Genomic DNA, 18794 nt, shown 5'->3' with positions numbered 1-18794 from the left:
CCATCCTTCTGCTTACATTTCCAGCATGCTTTGTTTCCAATTTTATACATTTTCCCCAATTTTACCGGTCTGATGTACCATCGGTACATCATTTTCTCCAGGTTTTCCCTTAATGTGACGCATGCCGTGAACTTCATTCCTTTATTCCATAGCCTCACCCACTTGTCGTACTCTGTTATATCCAAAATCAATTGCCCATTTTACCATCATCTCCTTTATCAACTCATCTTTTGTATCCCATTCTAACAAAAAATTATACATCTTAGATAAAAGTTTGGTTTTTCCTTCCAGAATTTCTATCTGATATTTAGATTTTTTCTCATTCATCCCCAATTTTTTATCTTCATTCCAGAGTGCATTTATCTGGTGGTATTGTAGCCAACCTGTCAATCTATCTTTCAGTTCCTCATAAGTTCTAATCTTCAAACTTTTTTCCTGTTTTTACCAATAAATCTTCATATGTTAACCTTTTCCCCTCCATGTTCAATTTTTTTATTGTTAAAATATCTACCGGGGATAACCACCAGGGGGTGTTTCTTTCTAGAAGTTTTTTGTTTTTCTCCCAAACTTCGTACAGGGCTCCTCTAAAAATATGATTTGAAAAACCTTTGTGAACCTTTTCTTTGTTGAGCCACAAGTAAGCATGCCAGCCATATCTATTATAAAAGCCTTCTAAGTCCAACAAGTCCGAATTTTCTAAAACAATCCACTCTTTAAGCCAACATAAACAGGAAGCTTCATAGTATAATCTTAGATTTGGCACGGAAAACCCACCTCTTTCTCTCCGGTCTGTAAGTAGTTGGTATTTAATTCTTGGCCTCTTTCCCTGCCATATGAATTTTGAAAGAATTTTTTGCCATTCCTTGAATATCGAAGGCCCCCTGATTATCGGAATAGTCTGAAATAGGAACAACATTTTCGGGAGAATATTCATCTTGATTGCCGCCATTCTTCCAGACCATGAAAGCTTTAACCTATTCCATATATCCAAATCCTTTTTTATCTCTTTCCATGTAGGTATATAATTATCACTGATTAAATTAATATTTTTCGATGTCAACCAGATACCTAGATACTTTACTTTTTTTACGACTTTAATTCCATATTTTTGTTCTAATTGCTCTCTTATATCCCTATCCATATTTTTAACCAGCATTTTAGTCTTTATTTTGTTTAATTTGAAACCTGATAATTTGCCGAATTCCTCTAATTGTTCCAAAACCTTACCGACGCTTGTTTGTGGTTCTTCTAAGGATAACACCAAGTCATCCGCATATGCCTTCAACTTGTACTCCTTGATACCAATTTTAATCCCCCGTATCTCTGGCGTAGTTCTCATCCTGTTTGCTATTACCTCTAACACCATTATGAATAATAAAGCGGATAGAGGGCAGCCTTGTCTTGTTCCCTTCATAATATTAAACGAATCTGTCAAATTATTGTCAACAATCAATTTAGCTGTTTGATTAGAGTAAATCGCTTTTATGCCTTTCATGAAAGTGCCCTCTATCCCCATTGCCTCCATGCTCTTTAACAGAAACTGCCATGATACATTATCAAATGCTTTTTCGGCATCTATAAATATTAGAGCCGCGGTATTTCATTTTTGACTTCCAAATATTCTATAATATTTATGATATGCCTGACGTCCTTAAGTTGTCTATTTGGGAGAAATCCAGCTTGGTCTTTATGTATAAAATCCTTTAAACAATTTTTAAGTCTGTTTGCCAGTATTTCTGCAAAAAAATTATAATCATTGTTTAACAATGAAATAGGTCTGTAATTTTTTATATTCAGTCTCTGGTTTAGGAAAAGTTTAAAGTTTCCCTATGTCTAGCTTAACAACTTTTCCGTCCAGATTTTAACTGTTTGAAATATGGCAACCCTACCAATGTCACCTTCAAGGCAACTCCATGTTGAACATACTACTATAATCCAACCTGCATGTAACTAAGCTGTGTGGATTACTGTGGCTAGGTCTTACATTTTGAGGAACAGGTGAAGTAGGAGCTCCAGCCTAAGGACCACCTTACCCTGTACATTCCAAGTTGATCACTGAGATCACCGGGGGAAGCACCAGTGCTATGATTCTAGAAAAAGAGGTGCTGGAACTCACCATGAACACCTCCCTCTTTCTCTCAGAATGGCAACGGCACCTACCCAAGAGATGCTGGAACTGAGTTCCCCCTGGAAAAAGCCCTGGGGAGCACTATTAGTATTAGAAATCATGCCTTCTGTGTTGTGGAGCCATCTCCATGAAACTCCCTCCTACTGGAAGTCAGACAGGCACCATCTCTGCTGAGTTTCAGATACTCGGTTAAAGCACTTTTTTTTCAAAAGGCCCTTGCATCATGAATGCTTTCCTGATGTTTTAAAATATTCTGATGTTACTCGTTCAAATTCCTGAGATCTCAAATTTCTGAGGCTTTAAATTTCTGAGGCTGAATTTATATATTTAAATTTTATATATTGTATATTTCTTATCATTGTAAGCTGCTTTGAGACTTAGGTAGGGAGAAGTAAATTAAAGAGTTTCTGATACCATGTTTTAATTGTTGTAAACTGCCCCGGGAGCTTAGGGTGTAGGGGGGGGGTAAGAAATCATAATAATATGTGATATATAATATTGTTGCATGCCACTCCAAACAGTGCCAGATTCCAGGGGTTCCAAGTGCTTACCCAGGGTTCTTGTTTCCTTTTGGGAATGAGACACAGCAGAGATGGTGGTGTCTTTATGATATATGGTTTATTTACACGTATATACAACCTGAGCTTGCAGTAGAGGGGTCCACAGCATTAACACCCCAAAAGGGTCTTGCTTCTCCCATAGCCACAGCCTTGGATTCCAGCAGAGTTCAACCATTTCTCTGCCTCTCTGGCTTTCCAGCTTGCTGTCTTGCTTCTGGGATGCAAAACTCCCCCCTCCCCCACAAAAATTGTCCCAGTGATTCCATGTAGATGATAAATATAATGAGGAAACAAAGCTGATCCTTATGGGTCACCATATGCCATTGAAGTGTCCACCAGAAATGGAGTCTTCTGGAGTAGGGCCTTACCCCACTCCAAAAACAACTGGAACCATTTCAAAATGATGCCTCCCAATCCCATCTAAGGCATATAGTAGCTAAGATTCTGCTGAGAAGTCTAACAGGGGCATATTTACCTTGCCCAATTCTCAGCATAGGAGAACAATAGTTTCGTTCCAAAAACCACACCTGAAGCAGGATCAAAGTGGTGGGTGTTTTAAACTCTCACTTTTTTTAAAAAAAATGGGTCTTTTGCTTTGCTCATTTTGAGCACTCCTTGTTTAAGTAAAGTTATAGAGCTTCATCTTTGTTCTGCTTGTGTTGATTAGCTTTAATTAGCATTATTCACTAATGAAAGAAATACTCTTGCCAATATGCTATCAAGCACTTGCAAGGATCAAGCCACATTCTTTGCTTAAATGGCTGGTGATGAATCAGGCTATAAAGAAAGTCAGTCAAGAAAGTCAGGTTAGCAGAATTGATGGGCATTCGTACCAGAAGTGTTTAAGAAAAACAGCCCAGCATTCATCTACTTGCTTTTCATACAGACAAAACTACCTATGAATCATAACCTCCTATGAATTTGATTGTTATTTTTTCCTAATGAGCCAACCTGCTTTCTTTCTCAGATGCAATATGACTTCAGTATATTACCATCTGCACATAATTTTGCATTGTTCTACCCTAGATTCAAGGGACAAAGAAATTAGGTAATTAACAGATTTGTTTAAATATCATCAATCTGCCCATGTTAGTGAGTTTGCCTATTTCCTTTTATAGATATCCTTTGAAAACAGGTTATATTAAATGAGGATGCTACTCTCATGCCTATTTAAAGATATGATGTAATGCGTGCTAAAATTAGTTTGCCCATGGCTGTAATGAGAATTGCTCAGGAGCATAGTGCTATTAATATGTTGGACTTTTCATTCTTGTTAATTTACTAAGAGAAAGTTGGCTTTTGTAGCAGCCTCAGTACACAAATCTCTTTCCTTCAGAGAGAGACTCTAACAAATCTGGCATGCATTCTTCCAGACAGTTCATGATTAGTAGGCTTGGCAAAGTCAGAAAGCATACTGTCAGCCCTGTTAGAGACTCTTATGCTATGTGAAGATTATTGTAATGAATGGCAGAAAATATCCTAACAGCACAGTGTGCCTTGATGGTTTTATGGATGAAATAAGGTAAAACCAAATGCCTGATTTAAAATGGAAGCAAGGTCAGTTCCTATCGTCTCTCTCCACAATTGCCTCCAGTCACTTTTTTTTACATCTTTGTAAACAAAAAGACTTGAAACCATGCTTCACTTTCTGATATCATTTACAGTATTCACCAGAACTGGTGACTTGAGAACTATTTTAGGGATCAGTAGGTAGGTGCAAGATAATGGAATCTTTCTGAGGATAGTCACCAGAAGGAAATAGCTCAAGGGATATTGTGGATGAATATAATTGCTAGATGTTCTTCCTTTCTGAAAATAGCACTGGGGACATTTTAATTAGAAGGGTTCCTAGCAAGTTTTAATTCTGGGTTTTGGTGTTCCAAACTGAGTTACCACGCAAAAAACCAACAACCCCAACAACAACAACAACAAATCACACATTGTGCTTGCATCTAATGTTTGTCAGCTGACACCATCTTCTTGAAAGTACCTTCATTGTGGTAATATTATGAACTGAGCTAGCTCAGTATGGTGAATATGGCCTCTCTGTGATACACTTTAAAAATATCTAGTCAAGTTCTTGCAAAAAATGCCAGTTTAAAATGCAACCTGGGAAGATTGGAGGGCTCTCACTATGTGTGCAGATTAGTGCCAAGATGAAATAATGGGGGGAATGAACGATAAAGAGTTTTTCATGGATTCCTCCACTCGCAAATGACAAATTCATGTCAAAAGATGAATTTCACAAAGATTTGATGCATGCTGATTGTAAACAAGAAATAAGTATTTTTGAATCTTTGAAATTGTATAAGATTTGGTTCTAATGTGCAGTCTAATTTTAGTGTCTGTGTATTATTTTTCCACTAGATACGCTTTCACACCACTCTGTTACTGATTTTGCTTATTTGGGTCACACTCTACTGAGTGAATGTAGGATTCAATCCCTTCTTTCTTCAGTTCTTGTTTAAACACCAACCAAAACTATTTCAGAATACCATTTTAAATTGGATATATGAGGCTGGTTGGGGCCAATAGATCAGAGAGCACTCTCAGTATCATCACCACCACTTTTTTGCAGCATACAAAATCAAAAATGCAATTTTCAAAAACCCACACATACAGTTACATAAGAACCCACCCCTCCATTTTACAATGCTATAGGGGGAAAAACCTTCCCTATACAAAACATATGACAAACACAAATGTGAGTGACATCATAACAATGTGACTAAACTAGCTTGGCTGAGGGGAAGGGAGGCAGCATAAGGAAATTACCCTAAATTCACTGAAACACATCATGGTGCTGAGAAGAAGAAAAATCAAGGTAGTTTTCAACAGTGGTGAAGTTTACTTTTTCAATACAAAATGCTGCTATAGACAGCTGCATATCAAACTAGCTATTTGATAAATGTGTATTTTCCTCAAATGGGGCCTTATTCTATCTATCCTTTAGAGACAAGTGAATTCAGACACTTTTTATTGCATCTATTACGGTGGCAGAAATGTTCAAACTGTGATCATCTCAGAAATGCCCTTCAGACAGGAAAGTAATGTCTTCAACATGCTCCTTCAGGATAGATATAACTCTCACTGATGTTAATGGTGTTAATTTGTATTTTATGACAGAGAAGATTCAGCCCAAATTGCTCCCTGTTGCTAGTGTTTACAGTTTTATTTATTTTTACTCACAAGACACCAGGGAGAGGACACAGAATACTGCCCTCATTCTAACGTGTCTTCATGCCAATTCCACTTCATCACCTGCCTTTAACATGAAGAATGAGGGTGTTGCTCCTTGCTCTCTCAAGAAACTTGTGCATTTTTTTAAAGGTTCACATCAGTGCTGGGATTGTATTCACCACCGATCCTAAGTTTTCATGAGAGCTTCCCATATTTTGCCTGCCCAAACCTCTGAAATATCTTGCCTTGAGTCCTGTCAGGGGAAAAGATAAGCTAGAAATAAAAATATAAAATAATAAATTTTCCCCCTCCACCAGCAGTTTTGCAGCCTGAAAAAAAAACAGTGGGGAAAGACAGAGGGTATATTTAAGTTCAGCATTAGTACACACCACAAGCACAGAATTCACCTCTTCAAATACCACCAGCACGGTACATCCCATCTGGGATGGTGTAAATCTGAAAATCTAATTTTGCCCATTTCATCTCAGCACTAAACCAAACATAGTTTTACAGGCTGGACTACTAAAATGTTGAGTTGTTGACACCTATGTAGGACTGAGCTGTTGATGGCAAAATTAAGCAGCTTCTAATGCGTGCATTGGTTATTTTTAAAAGCCCCTGGAGTAAATAAACAATTAGATTAGAGTCAAATTTGCAGCACAACCCGCCCCCCAAGAGTTACTTATTAATCTCTCACGTTTGAATTCAGTAAAGACCAGTGTTTCTTTTAATAACTTGTGTGTTATTTATTTATTGATTGATTTATTATTTCATTTAGTGAACTGCTTCCCATTACAAACCTCAAAGTGTTTTACACACACACACACACACACACACACACACACACTTAAAACAAATGCATATATAAAAAAACATTTCTTGAAATACATATAAACAATTTGAACCACAACAGCATGTACAAATCCAATACAGATATGAACTGGGATGAAGGTCTCCATTTAGAAGACACAGCAAGAGGCAAAGAGAATAGAGATCTGATGTATAATGGGAAGGAGTGCTAAAGGATAGGGGCTGCCACACTAAAGACCTTGACAGCATTCAGAATGGGCCACTTGGTAGGATGACATCTCCAGGATACTTTCTCCCACAGAATGCAGTGATTGGTTGGGTATGACACAGTTCTTTGGGTATCCTGGTCCCAACCTGTCTAGGGTTTACACACCAGTACCTGCATTCCATTATTATTTTTTTATAAATAATTTTTGTTGTTTTTCTTTTTTAAAAAAAAACACAAAATATAACAGCCTTTCGGGTGCATATCAAATACATTTGCTCCGCCGAGCTCATGACTTCCTTCCTTTCCTTCAGCTGGTTTTCCAATTTCTAATAAATTGTATGCGCATTTTAACTGTCATTTTCTGTCCTTCAGTATATATATCAAGTCCATTTTTGTCCACGGTCAGATACTATTTTTACATTATGTTACAAGATTTATTTCAGTCCTGCTAGTGTCTTCACATTTTTGCAATTATCTTTCAAGTACTCAATATGTTTACTCCATTCTCTTTGGAATTTCTGGTCGCCCTGGTTCCGGATCTTAACAGTCAGTTTGGCTAACTCCGCAGAGGCCATCATACCAGTACCAGCATTTCAAACCTAGCACAGTAGCTTATTGGTAGTCAGTGCAACTCTTTCAGCAGCAGTGTAATGTGGTGTGTGTGTGTGTGTGTGTGTGTCAACTTTAGAGTACACAATCAAAAGCGGAAGAGTGCCAGTGGAAGGTTGCCAGCTCTTTCTCATACTGCCAGGTGTCAACTCAAAATCATGCACCCAAAAGGTGCTTTTCTTTCTTCAGGGAAAAGATACAGGCTTACCACATAATTTCCCAGCATTGCAGAAAGGTACTTGGAGTGCAGTCTTGAGCAGATAAGTATAGGAAAGGAAAAGTTTGCAGCCCCTTAAAACAAACACACACACACATACGAGAAAGAAACATGAAATTGCACATAATGTATGGTTTGGATCCATAATGTTTGAGTCCTCTATATCCCTAGCTGCCACAACAATACCGTGTTGTATGTTGTTGATGAGTAAGAGCTGACACCTAACAGCTTAGTTTAAAGCCACCCATTGTTTTGTTTTTTCTCTCTCCACAGTGCCACCAGTGATTCGTGTGTATCCTGAAACCCAGGCACAAGAACCCGGGGTATCAGCCAGCCTCAAGTGTCATGCTGAGGGGATCCCAAATCCCAAAATCTCCTGGCTAAAGAACGGCATTGGTATTGTGCCCAAATTGTCTAAGCAACTGATGCTATTAGGTAAGGGTAAGAAAAGTTTGCTTTATCTGACGTCAAATGGAACCGAATTTTTGCTTTTTCTCTTTGCAAATTCAACATCAGTCAATACTTTCTACGACTTCTTAGGTAAAATCTGGATCAAGTGCTGCTGTATTGGTTGAGATGAAAAATAATTGGCTCCGTGATTCACCAAATGAGCCTCAATGGTGGATGCCCTATGCAAGGGATTTTGCTGGCACTATGGGACTTTCTCCCCTTCCCCCACCCCATGTGTCCCACATACCTCCTGTGTGAGGGGTAAGGAGAGGGGGAATCATTCTGTCTGACAAGCTGAAATGCCTGTGCTGACAAACAAAGCACAACGCTGGATTCCTCCAGTAGACTATCTCTTTTCATATCCATATTATTGGAACCAACATAACATTATTTTCTGTGTTACTGGAATTAACAGAGCAGGCCTGTTGCACATGGGGGTGTATGGAGACTCCATGGAACAGAAACCACCACATCCAAAGCCCTGTTGGATAGCAGGGTGGGACAGTTTTTTGTTCCATCAAGGGCATGTGGCAGCACAAGTACCATCCTACTAGTGGGCCTCTCACCTTTATGCAGTATGTACACCGCTCAGAAAGCCCCTCCATGAGCCAAATGCTGGCTGAGGGACTGTGCCCTAAAGCAGCTCTCAATTCTTTTCATCAGTTTCATCAGTTTACAGTAAATTTCTCAATTCCTGTATAATTGCCACTTTTAGTATCATAGTGTCAAACTGCCTGTAAAAAAAGCTATAATCAAAATTAATATCCCAAAATTCATGTACAGGCTTTTAAACAGACTCTGGAAGGCCACATGTTTTTCAAAGAATTTTACAATGCTGCTGAATGGAAATGATTTTATGTGGTTTTACTTCATTTTTAATGTTAAGTTACTGGCCGGTGAACTGTTTTAGACTGTTGTTTTAAGTGGTTGGTGTTACCGAAATGTGCCATTGTATTTTATGGATGGTTTTGCTGCTTTGTGAAGGCTTTGCTTTTAAAGATACCCTAGAAATATGTGAATAAATACAAGAAATGAAAATATTATCGGAAGTTCAAAGATTTATCCATCTGATAATGTATTGTCTACTGACATTCTCTTATTCTCAGAAAGATAAGTAAACTTTTGTGACTTTCCAATGTCATGGTAACCAATCATTCATCCTCAGTATTTCTGGACTTCTTCAACTGTCAGCAATCTCAATTCTGGAACAATGAGTTCAAAAACATAATTGTAAGGCTGAAACCCTGTGTTGTATCCAACATAGTTACCCTGTTACTGTTAACACAAGGACTTCCTCCTGCACCATGGAACTTCCTTTCCTCTTCTCTCTCTCTCTTCCCAGTCCTCCAGAACAGATGGGCAGGTGTGCAGGGAAAGGAAAAAGTCCTTGTGCTAACTGAATTACTTTGTTGGATAAAACCCTCTGAGCCTATTTGATTTCACTGGAACTCTGTCAAGTAACTGCGTTTAAGACTGCAGCCTAAAAACCTCACTTTCCAGACCTTGTTACAATTTATAGCTTTTGTGGATCTTTTTTGTTGCAGCAAATGGAAGCGAACTTCACATCAGTAGTGTTCGATATGAAGACACAGGTGCCTATACTTGCATTGCTAAAAATGAAGTGGGAGTAGATGAGGATATTTCTTCTCTCTTCATTGAAGATTCAGCTAGAAAGACTCGTAGGTTGAACTTTTACACACACTTTCTAAGCTCTTTACTATATCTAAGGTTATGGTTTGAGTTTTAAAACTGCGGACTTAATTGAATGGTACCAAACTGGGTTTTGCCTGAGTAAAGATTCACATGATCAAGCCTAATTTCAAAGTAGCTGCCTGCTTCCCATTTATCACCAACAATAGTTAATTAATTACGCAATTCTAAGGGACTTTGTGGTTCCATTCACTGTTGTTACTTAAAACTAACAAACTCTGGTTAAGAACTTCCACATTGTTCCTTAGTAGTCTGCTCTAATATATAATGAGTCTGAAGCAAAGACGTATTTGATCTTCACTCCTGAAATTCTGCATGGAACATGAGAAATTTAGTGATGGGTAGACCTTCTCTATGGTTTGGAACTAAGCCTAACCCCCACCCCCAATTAGTTCAGCAAACATCCAGCACAGTGTAGCAGCAGCAAGAGTGCATTGGCACCTAGAGGTTTTGCTGCAGACTCTGCCTCTTTTAGCTTGTCTGGAACACTTGCTGCCATATTCCCTTTTCTAGTAAATCATTCAAGGCTGTGGATAATGCAGATGGTTCCATCCAGGTCAGGAACGTTATAGCCTGTGGATAAATCTCTAGACCCTGTTATGCTCCTGATGACACAATCTAAAACACACCAGGGATTAGAAATCTTCAAGCTTGCTGTGATTATCTTTATATCCCCATGATGTCCTCCAAGAGATCATTGATTCTGGGGCAGCCAAATCCATACCTGTGGGGTCACAGTATTATCCAAGGCCACCATGCCGTGGCCTTATTCTGATGGCATCTGCTGGGCTATGTTATGGCCTAGAGTTTAGGGGTACTCTTTTGCTCCTATTTTGGAGTTTAAAGTGTTCACAAATCAGACCCATACCACTAATGAAACCTCATGGAAGTCTTGCTTATAAAATATCTGCAGGATGTCTCCTGATTTGAAGAAATATGTGGAACACGATACAAGGTTCAGCTTGCATAGCAGGGAAGAATGCAAGATTTTTCATTGACAGTCATAGAATTACATTTCTTGCCATGCTAATTAAAATTGCAGTCAATTTGTATCTCTCATTTTCTTGATGCCTAAAGCTAACAAAGCACTGCTGCAAAAGAAAAATATTTGAAGCTATTTGTCTATTGTTTTCAAAACGCAACATAAGATTGGTCTCACAATTCTTTGTAGCATCATGGCAACCATTGCATAGCACTGTGTACAGCCAGCTTTACACATTACATTTCTAAGATACGCCAACAAGATATTGCATTAAAAAAATTAGTGCATGAATTTGACAAACATGTATTTTCAAATGGGCATATAATCACAAAACAACAACCCCTAGGCAACTGGGATTGACTACAGCTCCCTAACAAATGTGCCTTCAGTCACCAACGCACAATGGAAGATCAGCCCCAGGCATTTGTTCCACAAGTAAGAAATGTAAATAAATATTAGGGGAAAGAATAATAGTAATCTCCATAGCAAGGCTGTTTTTGCCAAGAGAAGGCTGTAAAAATAAATTAATTAAAAAATAAAACTTTGAACATCAAAATGCTCATTAATGAATATTAATGAAAAGAAAGTCTGCTTAGCATTATGATTTTTGTAATTATCTGTTAGAAAATGCATTGCATTTACAGCAAGCTTTCATGTGGTTACAGCTTCTGTGTGATTCTACAAGATAAAAGGCCATTATTGTGGAAAGAGGAGAACTGTCTGCTCATGAAGAGACATGTTTTGTAATCTTTACTTAGGCAAAAATCAAAAATATTTAATTTAATGAGATTTTTTTCTCTATAAAAACTTTGATGTTTGCTGTGGGGGAGGGGCAATAGATGCTTCGACAGAAAAACTGAATTTGGTGAAGTTTGTTTTGTCATATTTTTACTCAAGTGACATCATGTGTCTGAATTAATACTGTAAAGCTATCAGAGGAAAAACAGTTTTAAAAAACCAGAATGTTAAATTCCTTTAATTGCTGCAATGAAATTTTGACAATGTTTTTTTTTTTTTCCTTTTCTTGATCATTTTCTGGCTCTCCCATTTCTCTGATGCTGCAGTTGCAAACATACTGTGGCGAGAGGAAGGTACTGCAGTAAAATTGTCTTGTTGTAGTGATAATGTGCTTGTCTGCTTTAATAATTCCATAATGGACCATTCTCCACTGATTTGCCACTAACTTTAGCAATGTCAGCAGGTCTCAGCTTAGCAAGCAGGCAAACCCAACAAATAACTGGTAGAATATTAGTGATGCAACTTTTCCAAAAGACTCTTAAGTTTCTATGATAAAGATTTTCTGAATAGGCATTCAGAAAGTTAACAACATTTGAAAACAGATTCTTAAGTAATTATCAGCAGAAACACCAGAATGAAAGTCACAATTTGCTATACTTTAAGTGGAATGTAAGTACTCTAATTTACACCAACAAATCCTGCTGTTCTTTGTTCATTTACATCACTTGAACAGATGTTTATTTTCTAGGCCACATATTTCAGCTCCATATTTTTTGCTAAATAAATATCAGAAAAGCTGTTGCTCTCCTTCCTTTCAACCATGTAGAACACTGCTTACTCCAGTGACAGTTGTTTATTCAGCTCGATCAGATTTATAGTGAATCCTACACTTCTAGTCTCTGTGCAGGTTAAAATAATCCTTAAAACCTTCATGGATTTACTTATTGAGGTCTGATTCATATATCACCACAGCAGAGCAAGATGTGTTTTCCTTGGCCTTATCCCATGTCACCATGACAATATATTAAAAAGCTGGACCACATGATGGAGCCTATTGCCAAGTGTTCTTCCTACCCAACCAGGAAGGAAAGGTGATAGTTGCCACACCCCCATGATTCTAGCCTTCCAATCATTACTGCAGCACTGTGGGACGATTCTGCAAAAAGACTCTCTTAAGTTCTCGCAGGAGCCCTAAGTATTGAGATATGCCTACAGGAAATTGTACAATGAATTGCCGAGTGTAAATATTTGCTGGGCAGTAGGAAATAATAGAATTTTTCCAGAGTTTCACATCAAGTGAATGCCTACCATATTAATTTGCATGTGCAAAAGCTGGTCAGGAACAGTTAAACAATTGGTTGTTTAACTTATTTTGCCATGTTGATCATGAGATGGCATGTCCTAGTGGTTCACTGATTGGGCATCTATGGCAGCTGAGATGAACTCAACGTTCCACAAATGGATGAAATAATTGGCCTGTGTTGACTCCGTCCAATTAAGTACCTTTAGTATCATAGAATCACCGGGTTATTTCTTCTTCCTAGAAAAAGCCTCTGCAATGCTGAAAGGGCACTGGAACACACCTTACATGAACATGATATCCTGCATCGATCATATCTTTCCTTGGAGTCAGGGAAGCAGGATTTAGCTCTACCATCAAAATACAGTTTTTTCGCAAAATACTAGAGTGGTTGTTTCTGATGTTCTGGGCTTGTGTGCCCATTCAGGAGAAGTGTGCCATAAATGGGGGAAAGGTAGTTTATCTGTAAGATCTGGTATGGAAAATTTCAGGCTATGAACTTTTGTGGACTTACATAGATTACGTAAATTAAATAAACTCTAAAAAGTTAGTAGCCTGATATTTTTAAAGTTATTTTTAACTAGCATGCTTGGAACTGGCATATAGGAGGGACAGGGAGCTCTGTCCCTGCTCCAGAAACCTATGGCATTTCCATGCAAGGCATAGGGACCTTTCCTGCTTGGATTCTTTCCTTGGTCCTGAAGGGAAACTTCTTATCTTTAAGGGCTCTCTTCTTCAAAATGTGGTTACTTGGGGCAGGGTGTACCTAGGCTTAGAAAACTTGAGTAATGCAATGCTGGTTCTAATGAAGGCTAGAACATGGACTACTGCATTTTCCTCATGGAAAATTCACCAAGGCTATGATAATAAACCACTAATGCTTAAGCAACATGAAATTGAGTCATAGCATTACCATAAATATCTGCTTTAACGGCAGGGCAAATGAAAGCTGAAATGTGAACATGCATTTTATCAAACGATCATAAAGAACAGGGTGGTTAATGTGCATGAATCTGAATATAGGCACAGTTCACACTTACCATAAGTTAATGCATGATTGTTATCATTTGTTTTAAACTGTCCCAACTTTAAACATCTGCAGAAATGTGCACTCATTGCATCAAGGGCCAAATCCTGCTTTCTAATGTGTGTATTCAGTCCTCATTGAAATGAAGAGGAACTGTGTGCATGCGGCAAGAAAGGATTTTGGTCCACATTTGTTGAAAATGTCAGCCTAAGATATGCCTGAGGTATTTTAGTTCTTCAGCAGTGATGATAACGTAGGAATTTGCTAGCCGTGTGTTCAGAAAATGCATGATCCCTCACTGCAGCATCACATTTAAGGATCATTGATCCTAGATCCACTTTGATGCCTTAACTGGGGTATTTCTGTGGTATAATTCAAAGGCTAAACTTCATATATCAAATTCTCAGCACACCAAACGGATATAATAAAAGCTATATAATGTGCAAGTGTCATTGTGCTTTGACGCTATGGAATATACACCAGAGGACTCAATCTTGCAAATACACATTTTCTATTGCATACTTGTTTGCAAGATCTGTGACTCCAGGAGCAGTTGTACTGAAAAGCATGATGAATTGCATCAATTTAACAGCAACAAAAAGCAAATATTGCAATGTTGTTACTTATTTTTTTAAATAAGCAATATTAAATTGTCAGTGCACAATCTAGCCAAAGTTAAGCACTTCTAAATCGAGCCAATTTCAGTGAGAGTACTCTCCTATACTTAATTATTTCCCTTTAAATAAATGGAAATGAAAAATGGTTACACTTTGGCTGAATTGTGCACTTTGTGATTCCTTGATTTCCAATCTTGGAAGCATTTAATGTCATCCAGTAACTTTTCAAGTCTGAACAGGATACACAGTTTATTAGCTTAAAAACAACTATCATCCACCAAAGATAACTTTTTTGACAAATTGAGCTTTCATTTTCTGTACAAAACAGTTTACAGAAGTAAAACTATGGAAGTTTGGCAGATAAGTACACTATCAACTTTATTTGGGATGACAGAAGCCATTACAATACCGTATCTGTAGAATATATATATACATGTGTAGTGAAAGGATTTCTGATGAGAGTGATTGAAAAGCATACAAGGTATTCATTACTGCATTTGCATGTAATGGAAAATGAAGTATACTAGAAACGTTTCAGGACATTTCTGATTAAGCAGAAATGTAGAATACGATTCTTTTACTAGAAACTCACTGACAGGCTATTTCCCCCCCTAAAGCTTCTGGAATGCCCCAGTTTTGATAGATGAGTGCTATTGCAATGCTAAAAGATTCCACATTTGTGAATTACAGTTTGCAAAATTTCAAAAATGTTTTTGCTTTGGTGGCTATAAGGATTTGCCCCCACCCCCCAAATGTCTCTAGGCCACTGGGGGGAAAGTATTACCCTCGACAAGTCAGCAACACCCCTTATTCCAGATTGTGTGAAATGCATGGTTGCATTCCAGCATTTGAAACATTTACCTGGAAAGGGCAAAAGTATTAGCAAACTGCTTCTAATGCAAAGGAAAGAAACCTGCAGATTAATTTGATTGGAAAACACATCATCCCAAGATACTGTCTTACATTTGTAACTGTTACCACCAAGGCAATACATTTTTGAGCTTATCTGTACCTCTTTCCTCACACCTTGAAGCCCTACTTGTGACATGAACTTTAATTTTGTGAATGCACCAAAAGCATCCAAATCTCTAGGGGTTTTTCGGTTTCGTTTTGTATAGTAATTTTTATTTTTGAGGTTTAGCCTACTTTTTTTGTTTTCAGACAGGAAATTATGACATGTTTTTCCCCTTGCTTTTTTGTTTTCTCTTCAAGGGCTCAGTGTGGGAAACATGTTCTACGTCTTTTCTGATGATGGAATCACAATAATTCAGCCAACTGACTGTGAGATCCAGAGACACATCAAACCAAATGAGAAAATTTTCTCAAGTTATGTAAGTTTGGGGTAATTAATCTTGGTCTTGCATCAGGGATGTAAGAAGTCCTTGTTTTCCTTTCCACCCTGTATTTATCGCAGGCAGCACTGCTTTTCTGCCGCAGTTCAGCTTCTGTTAAAAACTACATTATTTTTCTCACTGCCTGCTGTGGCAAAATTGTGAAATTTATATATTGTACATGTAAAGAGGAATTCCGTGTTGTGCTATGTTGACCACACCATCAGCACAGCCTTTCAGCGTGCTGGGTGGAACAACCCCTTCATCTCCCCTATGTGCTGGGGGCTCTCTCAACCTGCTGAGGCAATTTTAGGACTGCAGAGGGAATGGGGGGGAGCCCCATCGCAGAATTGGAAATCATTGCACAGGGCTTCCACTGGTGGGACTTGTGAGGTGAATCCCTACCATAATTCATGTAATTATGCCAAATTCATAAAGTTTAGAACTGGAGTTTCACAGGCCTTCAGTTCCATACATTCATCTGAATAAACCACAATGTGAGGAGCACATTTTCCTAGCCACCCAAGTTCTATTGAACTGAAGGTTGAGAAATTTATCAAGAAACTCCTGTTTCTGAAACATATGGTTTACCTCAGGGTAGACTCTACCTTAACTAACTTAGGGCCCTGTATTGTGAACCACAAGTTCCATAACTCAAATTTGGCTCTCCCAAATATTCAATGGCTATATTATTGTTTGAATATAAATTTCAGTCTGTGATGGCTTAAAACAGGCGCAGGCAAACTCGGCCCTCCAGATGTTTTGGAACTCCCATCATCCCTAGCTAGCAGGACCGGTGGTCAGGGATGGTGGGAATTGTAGTCTCAAAACATCTGGAGGGCCGAGTTTGCCTATCCCTGGTTTAAAATAAAGCTGGCTTTGCACCTCAGTTTTGCATGTCCATTCTTCCCACGGCAAACTAGGGAACAAATTTCTACAACTTTGAAAAATTTGAAGATGTTTTGTGGGGCAGGGAGCTGAAGAATGAGGGCATCCTGCACTTAAAACTTTTTTTTTTTTTAATGCTCCATGTGCTCTTGCAGTGATGTGAGGCTCTCTGTGCACAGGCTTCCATTGCAACAGTGTTTCCTGGAACATGTGTGTGACTATATGACATTGTGTGGGCATTCCAAGGAGTCCTGCAATGTGGGATCCTGTGTAGAGAGAATCTGGTGCCACTGCAAGCACACACATGGCCTTTATAAATGTTGAAATGCAAGAGAGACCCCCTCACATTTAATAAGGTAGAAATCCCAGCCAATGAAAATTCCTCTGAAGCACTACCACCTCCACCTCCCCTTTGTAGGTCTCTTCAACTTGGCCTCAGCCCCATCAAACGACCAAAAGACAGGTCCCCCAAAAGGTTTGCCAGAGAACTAGCTCAATACCACAGGTTAGATCTATTACTCTCAGCACAAGCCATACCTTCAAGGTCTCATTGTTTTACCTTCTATCGTTTTCCTCTGTGGCCATATATAGCAGACTGCCTGGATCACAGCACTGAACCTAAACTTATTAAACCTGCTTTCATTATTTTATTTCAGGCAGAAATCTGTCCTAGAGTTGAAGGTGAAGCCATTCAGTCCTGCCTCTGGGCTTCCGCTGTCAATGTCAGAGACAAATATATTTATGTAACACAGCCAAAGTGGAATAGAATAATGATCCTTGATATCCAGACTCAGAAAGTCATTCAGGTAACTTCCCAGGGGCAACTGAATGCTTTTGGATGGGGGACAAAAAGGTTTCATACTGCCAAAAATTCAGCCTCTTCCCAAAGGAGGTTCTAGCTATTGACTTTGTTAGTAGATTTGTAAAAATACAAATCTGCAGCTGGGTTAGCAGCATGTTAGGAGTATGGTAATACCCCATGCTCGACATCCCGAGGTGGCTACTAGAAAGAGGATCGTTACTAATCATGTGGCTAATAGTTTGACAACAACATTTTGACACTATAATGAAGTCCTGTGTTAACAACATAGGTTGTAATATGTAATGCTGATAACTATATATGCAGTGTATTGTCATATTCTGAGGCTGCAATCCTCTACACATGTACCTGAAAGTAAGGTCCCACTGAACACAGTGGAAACTTACTTATGAGAAAGCAAACACAGGATTGCAGTTTCTGTAAGTTTGTAATTCTATGCACTGAACTCTGTGACACTTTCAAATATGCAACCCAGATACTAAAGTCAGTTTATGGATGGCATGTTAGGTCCTTGTCATGTCCACAACACCTCTTTCATATTCAAAAGGCTGCCACAACATGGTCACATGGAATGGAAGCATGTGTAGATGAAGGGATTCACTGAGTGCTGTTCAGAAGACCTGCATAAGCCCTTGGTGGGTGTAGTGGTAGAGAGCCAGTGTGGTGTAGTGGTTAAGAGCGATAGACTCGTAATCTGGTGAACCGGGTTCGGGTCTCCGCTCCTCCACATGCAGCTGCTGGGTGACCTTGGGCTAGTCACACTTCTTTGAAGTCTCTCAGCCCCACTCACCTCACAGAGTGTTTGTTGTGGGGGAGGAAGGGAAAGGAGAATGTTAGCTACTTTGAGACTCCTTTGGGTAGTGATAAAGCTGGATATCAATTCCAAACTTTTCTTCTTCTTGGTACTTCCAGGAGGCTGAGGAAGAGACTCAGTTTCATTGCTGACATTTGTCTTTTGGTGCTGTCAGCCTCCTCTGGAAGACCGATGTGAGGGCCAGCCGTTTGTCATCTACCCCCCCCCCCCAAAAAAAACCAACTGCATTTATGCCAAGCTCCTTGGAGTGTAGCAAAACCAGTACCACAAAATGCATTGTCAGTTAACTTTCATTTTTGCTTGTTGTTTTTGTTCTTAAATCTAGATCATTGTTGGTTTTTGTAATATTGAATCGGTTTGCCAAATTGTTGGTTTTTGCTACTTTGAATTTACTAACATGTTCTG

The 18794-nt window shown here is 38.7% G+C and overlaps 1 protein-coding gene across 2 annotated transcripts in view; it reads left to right on the top strand.

Annotated features, from left to right (window-relative positions):
• The window catches only part of FSTL4 (follistatin like 4), a 340721-nt gene that overhangs the window by 312758 nt on the left and 9169 nt on the right, over window positions 1-18794 (top strand). The window contains exons 9-13 of one of the 2 annotated variants that reach the window (XM_083488098.1): window positions 7986-8147; window positions 9707-9841; window positions 11919-11945; window positions 15749-15867; window positions 17412-17561. In XM_083488098.1, coding sequence (XP_083344224.1) covers window positions 7986-8147; window positions 9707-9841; window positions 11919-11945; window positions 15749-15867; window positions 17412-17561 — 593 coding nt within the window. The remainder of the gene's footprint in view (window positions 1-7985; window positions 8148-9706; window positions 9842-11918; window positions 11946-15748; window positions 15868-17411; window positions 17562-18794) is intronic. The other variant, XM_083488099.1, reaches the window with a different exon arrangement.

Source organism: Podarcis liolepis, assembly GCF_965112155.1.
Source record: "Podarcis liolepis genome assembly, chromosome: 2".
Classification (NCBI taxonomy): Eukaryota; Metazoa; Chordata; class Lepidosauria; order Squamata; family Lacertidae; genus Podarcis; species Podarcis liolepis.
This window is presented reverse-complemented; position numbering and strand designations above follow the sequence as displayed.